The 18,399-nt window shown below is 31.4% G+C and overlaps 1 protein-coding gene and 1 long non-coding RNA gene across 7 annotated transcripts; both read right to left on the bottom strand.

Annotated features, from left to right (window-relative positions):
- Window positions 1-506: 506 nt before the first annotated feature.
- Window positions 507-6,021, bottom strand: LOC111298477 (uncharacterized). 5 transcript variants are annotated; one of them, XR_016328602.1, is made up of 6 exons: window positions 5,159-5,847; window positions 4,693-4,794; window positions 4,540-4,603; window positions 4,093-4,185; window positions 1,790-3,546; window positions 507-978 (listed from the first exon to the last, which is right to left on the bottom strand). It is a non-coding gene; the product is annotated as an uncharacterized LOC111298477 (long non-coding RNA). The 5 variants fall into 5 exon arrangements; XR_016328603.1 differs by having other exon boundaries at window positions 507-952; XR_016328604.1 differs by lacking the exon at window positions 507-978 and having other exon boundaries at window positions 1,622-3,546; window positions 4,504-4,603; window positions 5,159-6,021.
- Window positions 6,022-10,104: 4,083 nt separating this feature from the next.
- Window positions 10,105-17,355, bottom strand: LOC111290961 (putative aminotransferase TAT2). 2 transcript variants are annotated; one of them, XM_022882485.2, is made up of 7 exons: window positions 16,990-17,355; window positions 11,857-12,196; window positions 11,512-11,730; window positions 11,330-11,389; window positions 10,904-11,059; window positions 10,730-10,826; window positions 10,112-10,552 (listed from the first exon to the last, which is right to left on the bottom strand). In XM_022882485.2, exons 1-7 carry the CDS (start codon window positions 17,256-17,258, stop codon window positions 10,434-10,436), a joined length of 1,260 nt encoding a protein of 419 aa, XP_022738220.2. In that variant the 5' UTR covers window positions 17,259-17,355; the 3' UTR covers window positions 10,112-10,433. The 2 variants fall into 2 exon arrangements, with proteins under 2 accessions (XP_089601368.1, XP_022738220.2); XM_089745242.1 differs by lacking the exon at window positions 11,330-11,389 and having other exon boundaries at window positions 10,105-10,552.
- Between the last annotated feature and the right edge of the window lie 1,044 nt (window positions 17,356-18,399).

Here is an 18,399-nt window from a genome sequence, read left to right as displayed (position 1 = left end):
TTCTTATCCTAGTAAGTAGTTTGTACTAGGCATGGGACTGAAATAACTATCTATCGATAGTCATCTATTTTGTCATACCCGAATGTTCTTTCCATTGTCTACACACCATCTAATCCCAAGCTCCAAGACATCTTTTCCCAGCCAAACACTCCTCCAGGAATAAGATAGTGACTTTCCCAAATCAGCTTCCAGGAAGTTGGTATTAGGAAAGCACTTGGCTTTAAGTACTCTATGAACTAGTGAAGAGGTGTTTTGTAGCATATGCCACCTTTGTTTAACAATTATTAAGCATCTAATTTAAAATCAATTGATACTAAGTAGAAGGGTCTAACTTGAATATAAAATTTTAAGAAATTAGATATTTATTAGATGTGAGATAAATATATTTTAACAGGCTCTCATCACGTGTAAGCAAATATAGAAGAAGCCTTAGCTTTGATACTATATTAAGTATTCAACTTAAAGCCAATTAATCGTAAGTGGAGTGATCCAACTTGAATATAAAATTATAAAAAATTAAATATTTATTATATATGAGATAATTCACTTTAACAATAATCAGAGCTTTATAAAACAACTTTATATCTCTAAAACCCATACCACCCTTCCTCTTCCCTGTGCACATCTTTTTCCAGGCCATCCAATGGATCCCTCCTTTCTCAAATGATTGCTGCCACCAATATTTGCTAATGATTATGTTAATCTGACAGCATAATTTCAGGAACACGAAACCAGAAATTGCGTACGAGGACATTGATTGTAGCACTAATTTAATAACCACCTGTTTTCGCCTTGTGATAACCATTTATGGCTCCATTGTCTAGTTCTCTTGTCCATCTTTTCCAATATTCCTTTGAGTGCTCTCTTTTTCGCCTAACTATGAACATTGGAAGACCAACGTATTTTTTAGGATTTGATGTGGCTTGTACACCGAAGGTATTCTTTGTCATTTCTGCAACATCATCACTTGTATTTTTACTGAAAAATAAACTCGATTTGTCATAATTGATCTACTACCCTGAACCTTCTTTATACAACTTTAGCAAGTCTCTCACACAGTTGCATTCCTTTTTATCTGCTTTAAACAAAAGCATAGTATTATCTATAAAAAATAAGATAGTGATTCTTGGGCCTCTAACACTTGCTCGCACACCATGTAACAAGCAATCCCACAGATACTTAGATAAGAGCATCAAGAGTCCCTCTATACATATCACGAACAAGGTAAGAAGGGGTCCCCTTGCTGGAGACCTCTTCTTGGAGAAATTATGTCAGTCACATGTCCATTAACAACCACTTTATAAGTAACAAATGTGGTGCAACTCATTATAATTGATCTCCATCTAGCATTGAGGCCTAATTTTCCCATAATAACATTGAGACAGTGCCATTTCACCCAATCGTAAGCTTTGCTCATGTCTAACTTAAAGGCTACCCACCCATCCCTAACTTTCCTCTTCTACTTCATACTATGTAAGAGCTCATATGCAATAATGGCATTATCGGAAATCAAACAACCTGGGACAAAAGTACTTTGATTTTCACTTTACAAATAAGCAGAACTTGTTTCATCCTATTGGCCAGTGTCTTGGCAACAATTTATATAGGACATAACACAAAATTAGTCGATATTGGGTCATTCTCCTACGATTACTGATTTTGGGGATGAGAACAATACGAGTGTCATTAATATCATCCAAGTTACCATTCCTATTAAGCATATGTAAGCAAAATTCAACATCAGGTCCTATAATTTGCTAAAATTTCTAATAAAACAAAGCAGACGTACCGTTCAGTCCAAGGGCTTTATTTGGGTGTATCTGTTTAACGGCACCATAGACCTCCACAGTTGCGAACTCTAATAGGAGAAAATTGTTCATCTCATTTATGATGCAAGGAGATATTGTTAATTTCCAAGATTTGAGCTAGGTCAGATGGTCCTTGTGACTTGTAGAAATTATTAAAATAGCTTGTCCCTTGTTCTGACACATTCAGCTCTCCCTCATGCCAAATCCCATCTTCATCATCCACGCCTTATATTCAATTGACTCTTCTTCTCTGGGACGCCTGTGCATGGAAGAAACGTATGTTGTTGTCCCCTTCCTTGAGCCAGCTTACCCGAGCTTTTTGCTTCCAAAACAATTCCTCTTGCTTCAGCAAACTGTTTAAATGCGATTTAAGCTCCTTCTCCTTTAACAGCCTTGCTTCATTCATCATCTGCTGTTGTACCTTTTGGTGTTCTTTTTTTTTGTCTGATCTATTTTATCATAAAATTTTTCTTTACTTCATGCACTAAACTTGTCACGTGTTTCCTGTAGTTTTTATCTTCAATTTTCTGCTCATCACGTCCGCCCAGCTCTCTGCCATTGTTAATTTTATTTTGGGTCTTGTGATCCACATGGCTTCAAAACCCTTCTTTTTCCTTCTAGACAGCCCCGCCTTACCAACTTGGCCCCTTCTGTGTCAACCATGATCGGATAGTGGTCGGAGACACAACAAACTAAATGTCGTACCAGATAATTCGGGAACTCTTCCATCCATGCTTTGTTTGCCACTGCCCTATCCAGCCTCTCTCATATACCGTTTGCCACTGTCTTACCCCTCCCCCATGTGTACTGAGGCCCTAGAAAACCCAAATCGTGGAGCTTTGAGTCTTCCAATAGTCTTCCAATACTGTTCGAAAAGCCTCTATTTGCCACGTCGGTCTCATGCCACCACTCTTCTTTTCACCATCCCACGTTATCTCATTAAAATGACCCGAACAAAAGCCAAGCCAGATGACTACTTCTAGCTAATCTACGTAACATCTCCCATGCAACGTGTCTTTCCCTGGTTGATGGTTCCTGGTAGAAATTCGTAATTCTCTAGGCACTACAACACAAATTACTTGTAAGGGCACATTTATTAGTCAAAAAGTTAATTAGTTGTCTATAAGTTATTTAGAGCCAAATAAAATTTCTGTTCTCAATGCTCCAGTCGTTAAATCTGTATAGCGACCTATTAGAGGCAAATAAATAAATAACTCTAATTTTACAAATAGTGACAAATATAATTGTTTTTGAACATTGTCTATTGCGACTATTTTTTTTGCCTTTAGGGACATCTTTGTACCTATAATTTTAGAATTAGAGACAACTAAATTTGTTCCTAAATTTAGATATAAAGACAGAAAAAATTACAAATAATTATAAATAGCAAGAAATGATGAAAGTACTAGCTAAAATCATTTAGGAACTTCAACAATTGCCTCTGAATATATTATTTTATTTTAAAAAATGATAGATTTATCATATACAAATTCTTATACAAATAAATAAACTATTAAAAATAATTCTTATACAAATTTAGTCCTTAAGTTACTTTCTATATTATAAAAATAAAAAATATTGGGTAAAAGGTTTCTACATATTGTATTATCATCCAAAAGAATCTTTGAAGAACTATAAAATCTTTGTAAGTGTAGATCAACAAGTTTACAAATTCTCCACTTTTAGTGATCTTCATTTGCAGTAGGTTTCTTGACAGACTCTTTTTCTTGGTATTACCCTGCATCAATGATGAAAGAAAATATTTCATATCCTATTGCAAGTAAAGTGATCAAAAGATAAAGAACCAACTATGACTACAGCAACCTCTTAAACATTAATTGAGAATTTTCCTTAACTGAACTGAACTAACAAATCCCAAATCATCTAGTTTTGATTTGTTGAATTTCCTATAACTAATTTCTCTAAGTTCAAAGACCTGAGAGCCTGTAATCAGGGCAGACGAAAAGAAAATCATAGAGACAAAAATTCATAAAGACAAGCATGAATCTTATTATCCCAAGTAAATAATTGTAATCTTTAACATTTAGGCAAACTAGCTTCTAATATGCTTGTAAAAAAAAAGGAAGAAGGGCTACACTTTGAACTGGATATGCATAGTACTAACTAATAACAGATTTCATATCCCAATATGCTGTAAGCACAAAGTATCATTTTGTATGAATTCTATTGGAGTCACCTAAAACTTGGACATGACTTACATATGATTCAAGAGTGTAATGACTGGAAAATAGAACTTTAACTGGTAGAAATACTGAAGACGTACCCTGATGAATTGTTGATTTCCAAAAAGGGGCTTGCATAATAGAGTTCACCCGAACTAGTTCCATTATCCATATTATTTGAGAGTTTGGCCCAACTACACATTGAAATTCCTTGGATGAGAACAGAGATACGAATTGCTCTTGAATTGACATAACTGTTAGGAAATCTAGGTGCAACAATCATACCAGACAATTCCAAAGTTGCATTACTAGAGGGACTACATGAATGCTCATAAGGGCAGCATTCATCTAAGTTTGAAAATACTAAGGAATGTAGTTACAAAATAGAGACAGGGAAAGAGCATACATGCAAGCATGCTCATCAAATTTAGGGAAAAGCCAATTCAGATAAACTGAAATTAATAGAAAACCAAATGAAACAAGTTCAATGAACTAGGTATGAAAGAGCTCACTAAAATGAAATGCATCGCTAATTTTTCTGCCCACACCTTTTTCTATCATCTATATTCTTGCAAGTTCACATGGCATGTTGCTTGTGCATGCTCCATTGACCTAAAGATTCACATAGAGGTAACTTATGTGAGAAGTATTGTATTTAATAAAACAAGGTGGATAAAAACATAGAGAAACTTTGAAGCTACCATGAGCTGCAGAAATGAAAAATGACCTTCTGGCCGACCATTCCAGTTTGGCACATGTCACAACGCAAAGTGAAGTTGGCAGTGTCAGTTTATCTCCTCTTCCTAAAAAATAAGCAGATGAAATTATATAAAATCAATTGAGGTCGAAAACTGATTGCTCAATCAAGAGATGCCCAAGCAAACTAGTTTTGCAAAGAAATAAGGAATGAAACCAGAGAAGCGGTCATCTAACTGAAGTTTATTCCTTAGTAGATATCAATTAAAAAGGTAAAAAGACAAAATGGGAACTAAGCTACAAATTTATTTGTTAGCTCTATTTCCTATATAAAAACATGTCAAACCTAAGTTGGTTGATGTCAAACCGAAAGTATATAAATTATATAACGAATGCAATAAATGCAATATATATATATATATATTATATAATGGAAGAAAAAAGAGAGCAAAATTATAATATAATACAAACCTAAAGAAAAATCATGGCTTAGCAGAGCTTAGAGGTGATCCAAAGATCTTCACGCTTCACGACACCATCTTCCAACAGCTTTTTCAGAACAGAACCAATCCGCATAAACCATTGAACGTGAGTAAATCATCAAAATTAGGGCATCAAATTAGGTATTTGCAACTCTAATACAGATTTAAGATGAAATAGAAGCTGAACTTCATCAATGAAAGTGATAAACTATAAATTTAATTTGTTTCATGCAATTACGTCTTTCTTATTCCCATAGACATGAGCACAATCGGTATGTCGATATCCATGCTACTTGAAAACAGAGCAATTGTTGAAGAAACGACAATGACAGTAACAAATGGTGGTGAGATGACAATCGTGGGAGTGAAAAGTGAAAACTAGGGTTTGATTTTCAAAAATTAGGGGAAAATGAAAAAGATAAAATCTGATCTAAGAAAGAGATTTTGATTTTGATTTTAATAAGATTTTGATTTTGAAAGAGTAAAAAAATGAATTTTACAGCTATGGAAAACCGAAAAAAAAAAAAAAGCAAAAGAAAAGGGAGAGGTAAAAAAAATTTATATGAGAAAGACATGAGAGACAGGATTTTTCTTATTATATGACGCTAAAAGTGACCTTAAAACATTGGTCATTAGCGGCGGCGGCGGCATTTTGGTCATTAAAAAACAAAATAAAATACGATAGTTATGGCGGTTCTAAAAAAAAAAAAAAAAAAAAACTCTTAAAAGTACATTATTTTGTAATGCTTATGAGATAAGGTTTAAAAGAGGCACAAAATTGGGTTTCAAACCTTAATTTTTTTAGTCGACCATAAGTTTTGGGATTTTAATTAGAAAAGTAAGTGGGAGACAATTTGGGGGTTTTATTTTTAACCGACTAATAAAGTAACGAGAACATCAAGAGATTTTAAAGTAATGGGAAGACAAAGTAAACGTTAAATAAATAAAAATAAATGATTTTAATTGTTTGATTTAATGATCAAAATAATTTTAAAAAAGATATCATGATTGTGATTTAAATTTTAATTTTTTTTCTCTTTTTCTCTTAATGTAAAGTTTTGATCTTCTTGAATGATCAAAAAATTAATAGAGGCAAATAATATTATATACAAAGTAAAATATTGCTTTTGTCCCTTAAAATTACATTTTAGAGGTAAAAATGTTATTTGTCTTTAATAACAAGTTGTGTTGTAGCGAGGCTTCCCCTTTTCAGTCCACAACTCCCTTTTGAAAAACTCCATAAGTTCAGTGTCACTTCCTCCTTCCATAGGATTGCTAATTCTCCACTTCTACCGTTCGTATCAACCACAAACATACCACCTAGCTGACATTGTCTTCTTATTTGGTCTATCTTTGCATTATTAGAGATAGTTTCTGAAAGAAATACCACCCCAGGATCTTTCTTCTTAAGGATATTCCGAAGAGCTCGAACTGTGCACAGGTTCTCAAGCCCACCATAGTTCCAGGCTATGATTTTGTTGGGACTGGACTAGTCCCCGCCGTTTCCTCAAGTTTGTCCCCATTATCATCTCCTTTGTCCCTTTTACTCTTTTCCTTATGCTATCCACCTCCATGTCTACTATCTCATTACTTCCCAGTTTTCTTTTCCCCATATCCACTTTCACAGTTGTCGTTGCCTCCTTTGCTTCCCTGGCCATTTTCTTCCATTTAGGTCATGAGTGCACCCTTTGATCCTCTTCCTGTCTCATATCCCTATTAACTACTTCATCCCTTCTGTACATGTCTCCCACCAAACCCTCTATATCTGCCATCTTCGTGCTTTCCTTATTTGGATGTATTCCATCGTATTGTTGAAAATCCTTGTGTATGTGACCCCATGACTGACCTCCATGGTTAGCTTCTCGCTTAGGCCTTTCATGTTGGGACCTACCATCTTATCATTCTTCTCGTCTGTGTTAGGCCTTGGTCCACGAATCCTATAACCTTGTAAAGATCCCAGGTCAACTTCAAAACTAGTCAATCCATGCCCTTTCGTGCTGGACTACGGGATCTTCCTTCCCATCATAATCCAAGCTCAATCCCGGAATCTCCGACCTCCTGACTTGCCGTATCCCGACTTGCATGCACCTCACTGTTACCCGGATCTGTTGCCAAATTCAGTTTCCGAGCAACTCCCTCACCGGTCACCGTCGTAGAATGCTTGTCATCGTGGCTGGTTCCTTTCCCTTTTCCATACTCCTTACTTCCTATATTCCCCTTCTCCTATAGCGTAGGTTTGTTTTTTAAAGGTGAAGCACGGAGCCAAACCCCCATACTGCCTTATAGGCGATGATTAACCCTCCTACCTTTTTCCAGCTTCGCACTCGTCCTCAACATTTCCTAGTCTTCCACAGACATAGCAAAAACTAGGCAACCTTTCATTACTTAATCTACCTTATACCTCATTCGCTTCGCCTCCTGTAGTGAGTAACACAACCCTTCTCATCGGTTTCGTTGTATCTACTTCAACTCTGATACGCAAAAATCAAGCCCTACCTCCAACTTCAAGTGTTGGATCAATTGATTTGAGGATACCTGTCTTCTCTCCGATACGGGTTGCATTCTTTTGGTTCCTCATACCTAAGGGCTATCCATATACCCTTACCCAGAAGAGTACAGTAGAGAAAATATAATCCTCAGTTTTCGGTCCACCACCGTATTCGTTGATTAGAATTAACGGTTAGTCAAAACTCCACGGCGAACCATCTGTCACTCTCCCCATGTCTGTTGTAGAAGAGAACTTACAAAAGAAAGAGGTTATCCTGTAAATCCAGGAATTTAAATTACGGTAACGGTTACGTTTTCGGTCGTATTATGTTTGTTACAGTTGCGGATATAACGAAGACTTTCACGATCATTGCGGCTATTGTGATGGTGAAATTTTTAAAATTTTGCTCAACTTGCTATAAAATATAATAATTTTAATTATTAATCATAAAACCTTTTATTTTATGATTTTTAAAGTAATTTATATCATATCATGTGTTTTATTTATTTAAGAAAAAATATTTATAGTAAAATATTCATATTTAAAAAATTATTTTTATGATAATTAAAAAATAAAAAGACATAAATAAATATGTGAAAAATAAATAATCATAACGAATAATATATTTAATTATTTAATTACCGTACTCATCAAATTATTACCGAACTATATTATGCATAAATCAAATAATAAGTGATTAAGTATTCATAAATTAAGTAAGCATTATTATTTATGGTCAAAAGAATTGCTTTTTATGAACTTACAGTAAATCAAATTTGACAGCTTCCATGTGATGGTCGATTTTCAATAATAATAACCTCAAGTCTACTTCTCTTGTCTCTCGACTAAATTGCATAGACCCACACAACTTCTTATCCTTTTACCTTGCATTCAATAATTTTTTTCTCCAAACCTTCATCCTCATCCCCATCTCTCAGTTCTCTTTTTATTTGGTGTATGCTATCTGCTTGCTTCTGTAAACCTCAAGTTTCACTCTTATCTCTTATCTCTTATTTTAAGTCCTAATAACTCTTGCCTCATTCTATCAATATAACATAGCCCAATCTAATTCCAAACATACAAAACCATGGCAAATTTGGAAATTAAAAAAAAAAAGATAATTTGAGTGTTGAATTAATTGTTTACTTTAAATTGCATATACTTGATTTTGATTGAAGTTGAACTTGGGATAATTGATTTTTTTGAAAATTTAAGTTTTGTGGGGTTTTTTTTTTCTGAAGTTGTAAATTGATGTTTATTTTCTTTTTTGTTGTTTTTATTTTAAGTTTTTAAACAAAATCAAATGAATTTTTTTTTTGAATTTTTGAATGAAAATAGAAATAGCGGTAATAGCGGTAATAGCAGGCAATAACGGACCGTTATTGCCGCTATTCACCGTTATATCATAATTCACGATCGCGATTCATTCGTTATAGACGAGATTCAAATTCTCTCCCGTTTTTTCTCTAATAACGGTGACGGATAGTGACACGATCGCGAAATAGCGGCCGCAACACTGCTATCAGACTGTTATTTGAATCCTTGTTAGATCTACAATATCAACTCCCTTGCCAGCCTCCAGATTAACTTAAGTGTACTCTTCCTCGCCTCCTTATTATCGGAACGCTTGGTAAATAATTTCCCAAACAGCCATGCCTTCTTACCATCAGTCCCTTTTCCTGCCTCCAACGTATTTGCTTCAATCCCATCCTCTTCCTTTTTCTGTTAACTGTAACTGCTTCCAAAGAGCCTCCATTTCTTCCTCCATCCTCCTTATCTCAAACTACACTGTCACTCTGATTCTCGACCGCCACTATCAAACTGATTCTCGAATACCACCCTGCTAGACAATCTTGAGACAAACTCTCTTGCACTTCAAACAAGACTCACTAGCCCGTAGAGAGATACAACTCTCATGAGACTACTTCTTATCACTGTATAGTTCACTTTATCCTATCATTAACTTATGGGAATATGCAATTCCAAAAAAGATATGTTTTAAAAGTTAATAGATAAAGCAAATAAAAGATTTTGATTTTGAAATTGATTTTGTTTCATTCTTAGATTCTTTTAATATATTACTTAGATTCTTTTAATAAATTAGACCTAGATACTTAAGACTTTCTTTTGGAGTTGGTATTAAAAGAGGCTTTCTTTCGGAGTTTGGTTTTTATATTATAAAATATCAAGAGAGAAGAAAACGTATGTCCAAAAAATTAGAAAATTAAAAAAAAAAAAAAAAAAAACATGAAAAGAGAAAAAAAAAAGAAAAAGAAAAAGAGCAATTCTTTTCCAGACTCTAATTCTACATAGTTAAAAACTACTCCTTTTGACGTGATTTCGCTATTCAAGAAAGATTTGAAAGAAAAAAGAAGCTCACACATCCTTTACTAAGAAAGTTCTTTTTGTTTGTATATTATGCAGTCGACAACAAATTCTGGAAAGGAGGTAATCTCATTGATTCCTTTATTATTATGCAAAGGATATTATTTAGCCATATGTTTGCATAATTGTATGTGTTAGTTTATTTAAATTAAATTTTAAACTAGACACTATCACAAACCTACACAATTTCAAGTTAAATATCCCATCGGAAACATGGCCTCTGCTTATAATATAAGAGAGCAAGAGCATAATTAACACAAGCATGGGATAATGTCACACTAACATTTCTGAAACAGATTATTTAGTACCAATATTCAAGGAAGTGGAATGATCTGAATGAAGCATGAGAAACAACAGGATGTTGTTTCAATCTACATTCTGCAAATAAATCTTATTGTTTCTTAGCATGCTTCTGGTAAAAGGCTTTTATCCTTCTAAGGCCTTCTTCAAGAGTTGAGATTTCACAAGCAAAAGTTATGCGAAGCCAATTCTTCATTCCAAATGCCATCCCTGTATAATTTGTGGCACAGGTGTCGAAAGATTACACAGCAAGCACAAAATCTTGATATTGGGCTTCCGTTCTTTTAATTATTCTAGAAACCAATGTTTTGGTTTTTGCTCCAACTACATGTAATTTAGAAACATAAACTCCTGTTCAAGAAACTCGAAGAATTTTTCATATCTTACCAGCTGGGACAATAATGACTGACTCCTCTTTAGCCAGCTTCATGCAGAAATCCATGTCATCATTAATGTCTTCCAACAGTGAAAGATTCAGCTTCACCTGCACCATATGTCAATGGCTAGCAACATGTTCTTTATGCTCTGCAAACAAATTATAAAGAAGATTGATGGTCTCACCATTACAAACATGGACCCTTCTGGTTTCTTTGGGCAAGTTAGGCAAGGTACCTCCTTAATTCCATCATAGCATTTGTCTGCAGCCTCTCTTAGCATAACAATCATTTTCGAAAAGAAATCATCCTTTGTATTCTCCAGGATTTGGGGAACTGCTCCCTAATTCATAGAACACAATTATATATTTTCAGAGGAAAAACAAGAGAATAACAGCTTCCTATATGTTCAAAGTCAAGCTTAAAAGATCTGTTGGAATATAAACATTGAAGTTAGAAAAAATGCACTTGGATTTCCAACACCAAGCAATAAGCATTTAAATCCAATGGCTCTTTAGTGTGAGAATGGCGTTGTATTGTCTTTAATTCGTTCTTTCTCTTCAAAAGTTGATATATTTTTCCGACAAAATAGTATTTTGCATCGATCACAAACCTGAATGAAGGTTGCAGGATCAGTAGAGATATTGAGATAGCCTGTAATTGACTCCACAATCTGACAATAATGGATCAAGAACATTACTTGAATTATGAAAGAATTTAAAATTAAAAGGTGAGATCCTGAGCGTCATTAGCCAGAGAGACGGTCAGAACTCAGAATTCAGAAAAAATGCTAACCCCAGACTTCTGAAAGATGCCATTAGGATCACTAGTTACAAGCCAACCAAGTCGCCAACCAGGAACGATCCATCTCTTTGATATAGACCCAAGAGTAAGGACTGGCACAATTGATCCAAATACTCCCATTGGCACAAAGGGAGTGCTTCCAAATGCAAGATGACCATAAACTTCATCAGCAATAACCAAAATTCCAAGCTTTCTTGCGGTCTCTGCAACCTAACATTCAAGAAATCAACAATTTATGTTGTCATTATCAAAAAAATAAGAAACAACTAATATTGCAATAAACTCTAAACAATAAAACTTACAGGAAAGATAATGAAACAAGCATTAAATATTTACCTTTTTCAAATGGTCATAGCTGTAGACACTTCCACAAGGATTACCAGGGTTTATAACAACCATGGCAACAGTGTTGTCATCTGCTAGAGCTTCAACGGCATCAAGATCAACTTCCCAACCCTTATCAGGAAGAAGATTAAAGTGACGGACTTGAAGATGGCCATATGCAGCACGAGAATCATAGAATGTAAAGCCTGGTCTTGGGAGCAAAATGTTGGCACCAGGGCGGCTAATGGCTGCTAATGCAACTTCGATTGCTTGTAGGCATCCACTTGTAAGATAAATATCATCCGCAGATAACTTGTAGGGAAGGTCACGATTAAGATAATCTGCAATGGCCCTGTTAGAATCTTAAAATTATTAAATTTGAAAAAATATAAAGCATTTGCAATAAATAAGTAAATTGTTACTTTATAGTAAAACTTTCGTTATGGATTGTGTCATAAAGCATTCTAATTATATATTTTTCTCAAAGAATAAGTTGAAGATTGACTGTAAATTCAGTGTCCAATAGGGACGGATCTACAGTAGGGGAAATTATTAAGCAAAAAACTCTTGATACAATCACACCAGTGAAAACAAAATCAATTAATCAATTAATTACATAAGAGATAATAATTTAATGTGAATTAGTTTAATTAGCCTACGTCTACGAATGAAAAACAAAATCCACTAATTGCAAAGAATTATATAAAAACAAATTATATCAATCACTCAACAAATAATATCCATAAAACACTCCCAACCTCCTCTAATATTATGGAGTATTTTCAACCCAAATAAGCACATACCCTTATGCATCCTTTCAACACAAACAAGCATATACCCATATATACCCATTTATCATACCTATGTGGACTCTCTCAATCTCCTTTAGTCTACTAACAAACATACAAACATACACACTCATAAGACATAAATATTCAGTAATCTTATAGAGTGTCTACCAATAAAACACTATAACTCTATTACATCTTTTTCTCATATCTAACTTTATAAAAACTTTACTTATTTATAATCATATAAACTTGTCTATTAATAATTTTTTTTCTCTTAAAATTTTTTTTCTGTAAGTCAAACTTATTTATTAAAAATCTTCTTTTTCTCTTATAATTCTTTTTTTACAAATTTTTTGTCTATTAAATAATATTTAACAAATCTTAAATAAATCTTTTACGAAATTTGAATTACTATTTTCAACAAAAATAAGAGCAACTACCCCTAAGATCAGTATGCTACTTGAATATTTAATCTTTAACAAAAATGGTAAAAAAAAATGTAATTACTCCATATTTTACCCCCAAAATTTGGAAAAAAACAGAACTTTAAATGGAAAAAGTAATCAAGAGAATACTAAAAGGTAAACAATAATTCAGTTTTCCTTTAACCATCAATCATGATATTTTTTACTTTTTTTACTTTTAACTTTACAGCTGACAATGGCAAGATTGTTGGCTTTCCACCTCTACTTTTGTTTATAAAGAATGAAAAAATCTTTATTTTCTAAGGCTTACAATTAAAAAAAAAATGGAAACCAAATCTTAAAAGCTCATGACAGAAAAAAAAAAAAATCTTAAAACCTCGGGTCTCTCATGTAAAGAAATCTAAAAGGGTATTTCGGTCGAAAAAAATAAAGTGAGAGGTTGTCTTATTATAAAAGCTCATATGTAGCTTTCTTCAAAATTTTTTGACCTTTTCAAACCAATAGAATTTTTAAGAGAAAAGACTAAAAAAAGTTAAAGGAAGAAAGAAAGCTATTAAGCCAAAGAAATAAATTAAAAAGGGGAATTTTTTTTTTAACAAGATATTTAAGTTTTTTTTTTTTTTTTTTTTGCATTTTTACAATTAATTAATGTGATAAAATATTTCTTTACTATTTGAAATTTTTTATGTTGATGTAGTAATTTGATTTAAGATTAATTTATGATTCACTTATATTTATATTAAATATCGATTAAGAATAAATAAAGTCTTATATTTTTTGAGGTTAAATTAAGTAATTTGATTCTTTAAGCTATTTGTCATATATAAAATTATTTAATTTAATTTAATCTTAAAATACATAATAAAGTATGCATAATGATCTTTTTTTTGTTTGTGTAATTGTGTTTGAATATATCTTTTTAGTCCTTATGAATTACATAAACTAAATTATTTAATTTAATTAGTTGTGAAAATTTTTCTTATTAAGAAGAAATCAATTTTTAAAGAATCATCTAAAATTAATATTAATAGCACAGAATATTCAACAAAGCAAGCTCGTGTTCAATTAAACTTAAATTATCTTCCTTCGAATCTGGAGTTACAAAAAAAATTTTGGATTATACCCAATGATAGAAATAAAGTTTGAAAAGCTTATTTTTAAAACGGTGCATGTTAACCTTATGAACATAATATTTTATTCCTTTTGAATTACATAAACTAAATTATTTAATTTAATTAGTTATGAAGAAATTCATCATTAAGAAGAAGTTAATTTTTAAAGAATTATCTTAAATTAATACTAATAGTATAGAACATTCTACAAAGCAAGCTCATGTTGAATTAAACTTAGATGATCTTCCTTTGAATCCAAGGTTACAAAAAAAAAATTTGGACTATAACCCCAGTGATAGAAACAAGGTTTGAAGAGATTTTTTGTAAAAAAAAAAAAAAACATGTTAATCTTATGAATATAATTTTTCTCAAAGAAAATTTGGAAAGACACTATGTCTTTTTATTCCTACATGATTCAAAAATTATGCTAATTGATTGAAATATATTGTAGAGAATGATACCACTTTTTGCTTGTATTGTTATCTCTATGGGCCAGATATTGAAAAGCAAGCAAGTGGTGATTGTTTTATTTCCAATGGACTCACAAATTGAAAAAATAAAGAAAGATTTGGTATTCATGTTGAAGGTCCTAATAGTGCTCATAACAAAGTTTGGAAATGTTGTCAACATTTACTAAATCAAAAAACAACGCATCCAATTTGCTTTTGCAAAGCAATCTAATCAAGCACAAAAAGATTATCGAGTTTGCTTAGCTATGACATTTGATTACACTTGATTACACTCTCTTTCTTTGATGTCAAGTTTTGGCATTTCGTGGTAGAGATGAAATTGAAAAGTCTTACAATCAAAGAAATTTTCTCGAGCTTTTTAGATTTCTTGCAATTACATTTAAACCATCAATAATATGATCATGGAAAATGCATAAAAAAATTCAAAACTGATAGCACATGATATTTAAAAAGATCAACCATAATTAAGACTACCGATACTATCATGGAAGATCTTGGATATGAATTATTTTTTATTTTACTTGATAAATCTTATGATGTTTTAATCATAGAACAAGCCTTTATTGCTTTGTGCTATATGGGTTCCAAAAAGCATGTTATTAAATGTTTTCTTGGTATAATAAATGTTAATAATACAACTACTTTGTCACTTAAAGCAACTATTAAGACATTATTCTCTAAGCATAATTTGAATATGTCAAGAATTTGTGAGTAAGATATGATGGAGTAAGAAACATGTAATGTGAATTTAATGGTTCAAAAACTTTGATCATGAAAATGAATGCATTAGTTTATTATGTTAATTGTTTTACTCATCAACTTCAATTGACACTTATAATCGTGGCAAAAAATCATGTTCAAATGCATTGCTATTCAATATTGTGACAAATATAGTAAATATTGTTGGAACTTCATGTAAATGAAGATATGTTCTTAGAGAAAAGCAACTTAATAAAGTGGTTGAGGCATTACAATTTGGTGAATTTTCTATAAGAAGTGGTTTAAATCAAGAAACAAATCTTCAATGAGTTAGGAATACATGATTTGGTTCATATTATGGGTCTTTGATAAATTTAATTCTTATGTTTAGTTTCGTTATTATTGTGCTTGAAATTGTTATAAAGGATGAGATCAAAATGGAACAAACGCGTGCAGTTTGTGTCTTATTAGATTCAATTCAATCTTTTAACTTTTCTTTCAACTTGCATTTGATGAAAATATCTTTGGTATTACAAATGAATTGTCCTTGGCATTGCAAAGGTGAAATCAAGATATTGTGATTGCAATGGCTTTAGTTAGAATAGCTAAGCAATGGCTACAAATTATCGGAGATGATGGATGAAAATCTATACATAAAGAAGTTTCTTTATTTTTTGAAAAAAACAATATTGTCATCCCGAATATGAATGATATGTCTGTAACTCGCGGAAGATCAAGACACATTATTGTTGAAACTTTTAAGAGCTTAGATAATGACAAATGTAAATCATTATGGGTTTGAGTTTGTTTTACATAGTAATTAATTTGTTACTTCAAGAGTTCAACAATCATTTTAATAATATGGATATAAAATTATTTATTTGTGTGACTTCTTTAAATTTTTGTGATTCTTTTGTAGTTTTTTATAAAGAAAAGTTGATTTGTCTTACTCAATTTTATTTGGCCAAATTTTCAAATGTGAACTTGTTCTTGACAATGAATTTGAAATTTATATTATTGATTTAAGATCTTATGACGAGTTTACAAGCTTGAAAAGTATCAATGACATCTTCATAAAACTTGTGGAGACAAAGAAACATATTATGAATACATCAGTGTACTTATGAAATTAGTTTTAATATTATCAATTTTTATTACATCAAATAAAAAAGTACTTATTATTGTGAAAATTATTAAGAACTGTTCACGCAATCAAATAGGAGATTTTGAGATGAATATATCTATCTTTAATATTGATAACGAATAGTTTTTACAACACTTCTAAACTATGAAAACCCGTAAAGAAAAATTGTAATGTGTTATTTTTATGTAAAACAAAATAATTTTTTATTTTTTATCAATTTATATTTAATATTATATTTATTAATTTGCTACCACTTAATATAAATCTTCGAACCGTTCCTGGTATCTAGAAACCCTTTTTTTTTTTTTTTGACCTGCAAGGATTTGCTCAGTACATCATCTATTTATCTACATGGTCTACCGAATTTATAAAAAATTAATTTCCCACCGTCTTTTTAACAAATTCGAACCCAACATTCAGACAACACAAAAAGACGAACATTATCTCGTTGCCACTTGAAGTATATAACCGGAGGCTTTATAAGTAAGTTTCCAGAATACATACCTTCTGGCAGATAGAAGTCCAACAGTAGGTGCATAACCATTATACTTGGCTGAATGGAGGGCATCAACTATGGCATCTTCAGCTATTGTGGAAGTCCTAAAGCATCCAAATTGTGAGGGATCGCCGTTGCCGAGGGGAATGCTGGGTCTTGGATCATCCATGCTGAGATTTCCATTTAACAGTTCAAGAACTCCTCGCAGACTGATTGCTGTTGCCGCGTTCAGCTCTTTGTTCCCTTGGAAACGCCATTGCTTTGGACCATTTTCCATCTTCTTGCTTGTTCGTGTTTAGAGTTTAGTACGGAGTAGTAGTCTGCACTATGCACGGGTCTGCAGTTTCGATTTAAGAAGGGACAAGCTGAAGGAACTTTACCCCACTTGCGAAAAGAAACAAACGTGTTTGTTTTGAAAAATGTTCGATGTGAAATTTTTTTTTCGTTTGTTTTTAATTTTTTTAATTTTTTAAAAATATTTATCAACCACTTGGTTTTTTTTAATACATAAATTAAACTCCAAAAGAAAATCGTATTTAATAAAAAAAATCAAATCCCAAAATAAAGTGTGTTCCAAAAATCTAGAACTAACGTATCAAAAGAGCCTAATAGCTATGATTCAATGCATCAAGTAATCTAAAGTTATATTTGATATATAAAATTATAGATAAAATAATATGTAATTTTATATATTATATTTAATTTATATCTAATTAAAAAAAAATTATAAATACAAAATAATATAATTTTTTCAAAATAAAAAAATAATTTTTAATTTATAAAATTAAATTTATATGTCTAATTATATTTTTAAAAATTATATCAATAATTTAAATTATATAAATTTTAAAAATAATATTTTTTATCAATAAATAAATTATTTTATTTTAAATTTTATATATATCAAATATAAGATAAAATAATATTATTTAATCTAATTATATTTATAATATTATTTTATCTTTTATTATTATAATTTTATGTATTAAATATAATCTAAATATATATATATATCAAAATCTATTTCAAAATCAATTTTTTTTTTATTTTTGTTTTAAAATTAATAAAAAAATATTATTTGCACGGCATTATATTTCTGACAAAAGTAACAGATATCTTGTGTCAAACTTATTTGAAAAAAAGCATAGATTTTCAAATTTATGGAGGGTAGCAACTAGCACGTCCTTTTCTTGGGCCCATTAATTTCCGTCTTTTACAAAGAAACAAAGCAATTCGATCACAAAAGCCAATGGTATTAATTACTAGAATGATGCTCCCGACATGGTTGAGATTTTTTAAAAAATTATTTATTAAAAAATATTATTAAATTAAAAAATTATAAATACGGACAATATTCATTTAAAATATTAATAACAATAATAATAAATCAAGATAATTATTTTAAAATATTAATTTTT

The sequence above is a fragment of the Durio zibethinus genome, chromosome 16 (assembly GCF_047325235.1).
Source record: "Durio zibethinus cultivar Kanyao isolate XHJ-2024 chromosome 16, ASM4732523v1, whole genome shotgun sequence".
Taxonomy (NCBI): domain Eukaryota; kingdom Viridiplantae; phylum Streptophyta; class Magnoliopsida; order Malvales; family Malvaceae; genus Durio; species Durio zibethinus.
The sequence above is the reverse complement of the archived record's forward strand: the minus strand, read 5'-3'. Positions and strand labels throughout refer to the sequence as shown.

What these genes read in the sequence shown, in the direction of transcription:
- LOC111290961 (XM_022882485.2), bottom strand. Translation starts at nt 17,258, where the DNA reads ATGGAAAATGGTCCAAAGCAATGGCGTTTCCAAGGGAACAAAGAGCTG. An exon ending in GGACTTCTATCTGCCAGAAG is followed by an intron (nt 12,197 to 16,989) that starts GTATGTATTCTG and finishes AGATTCTAACAG; the next exon opens with GGCCATTGCAGATTATCTTA. An exon ending in AGTCATTATTGTCCCAGCTG is followed by an intron (nt 10,553 to 10,729) that starts GTAAGATATGAA and finishes CAAATTATACAG; the next exon opens with GGATGGCATTTGGAATGAAG.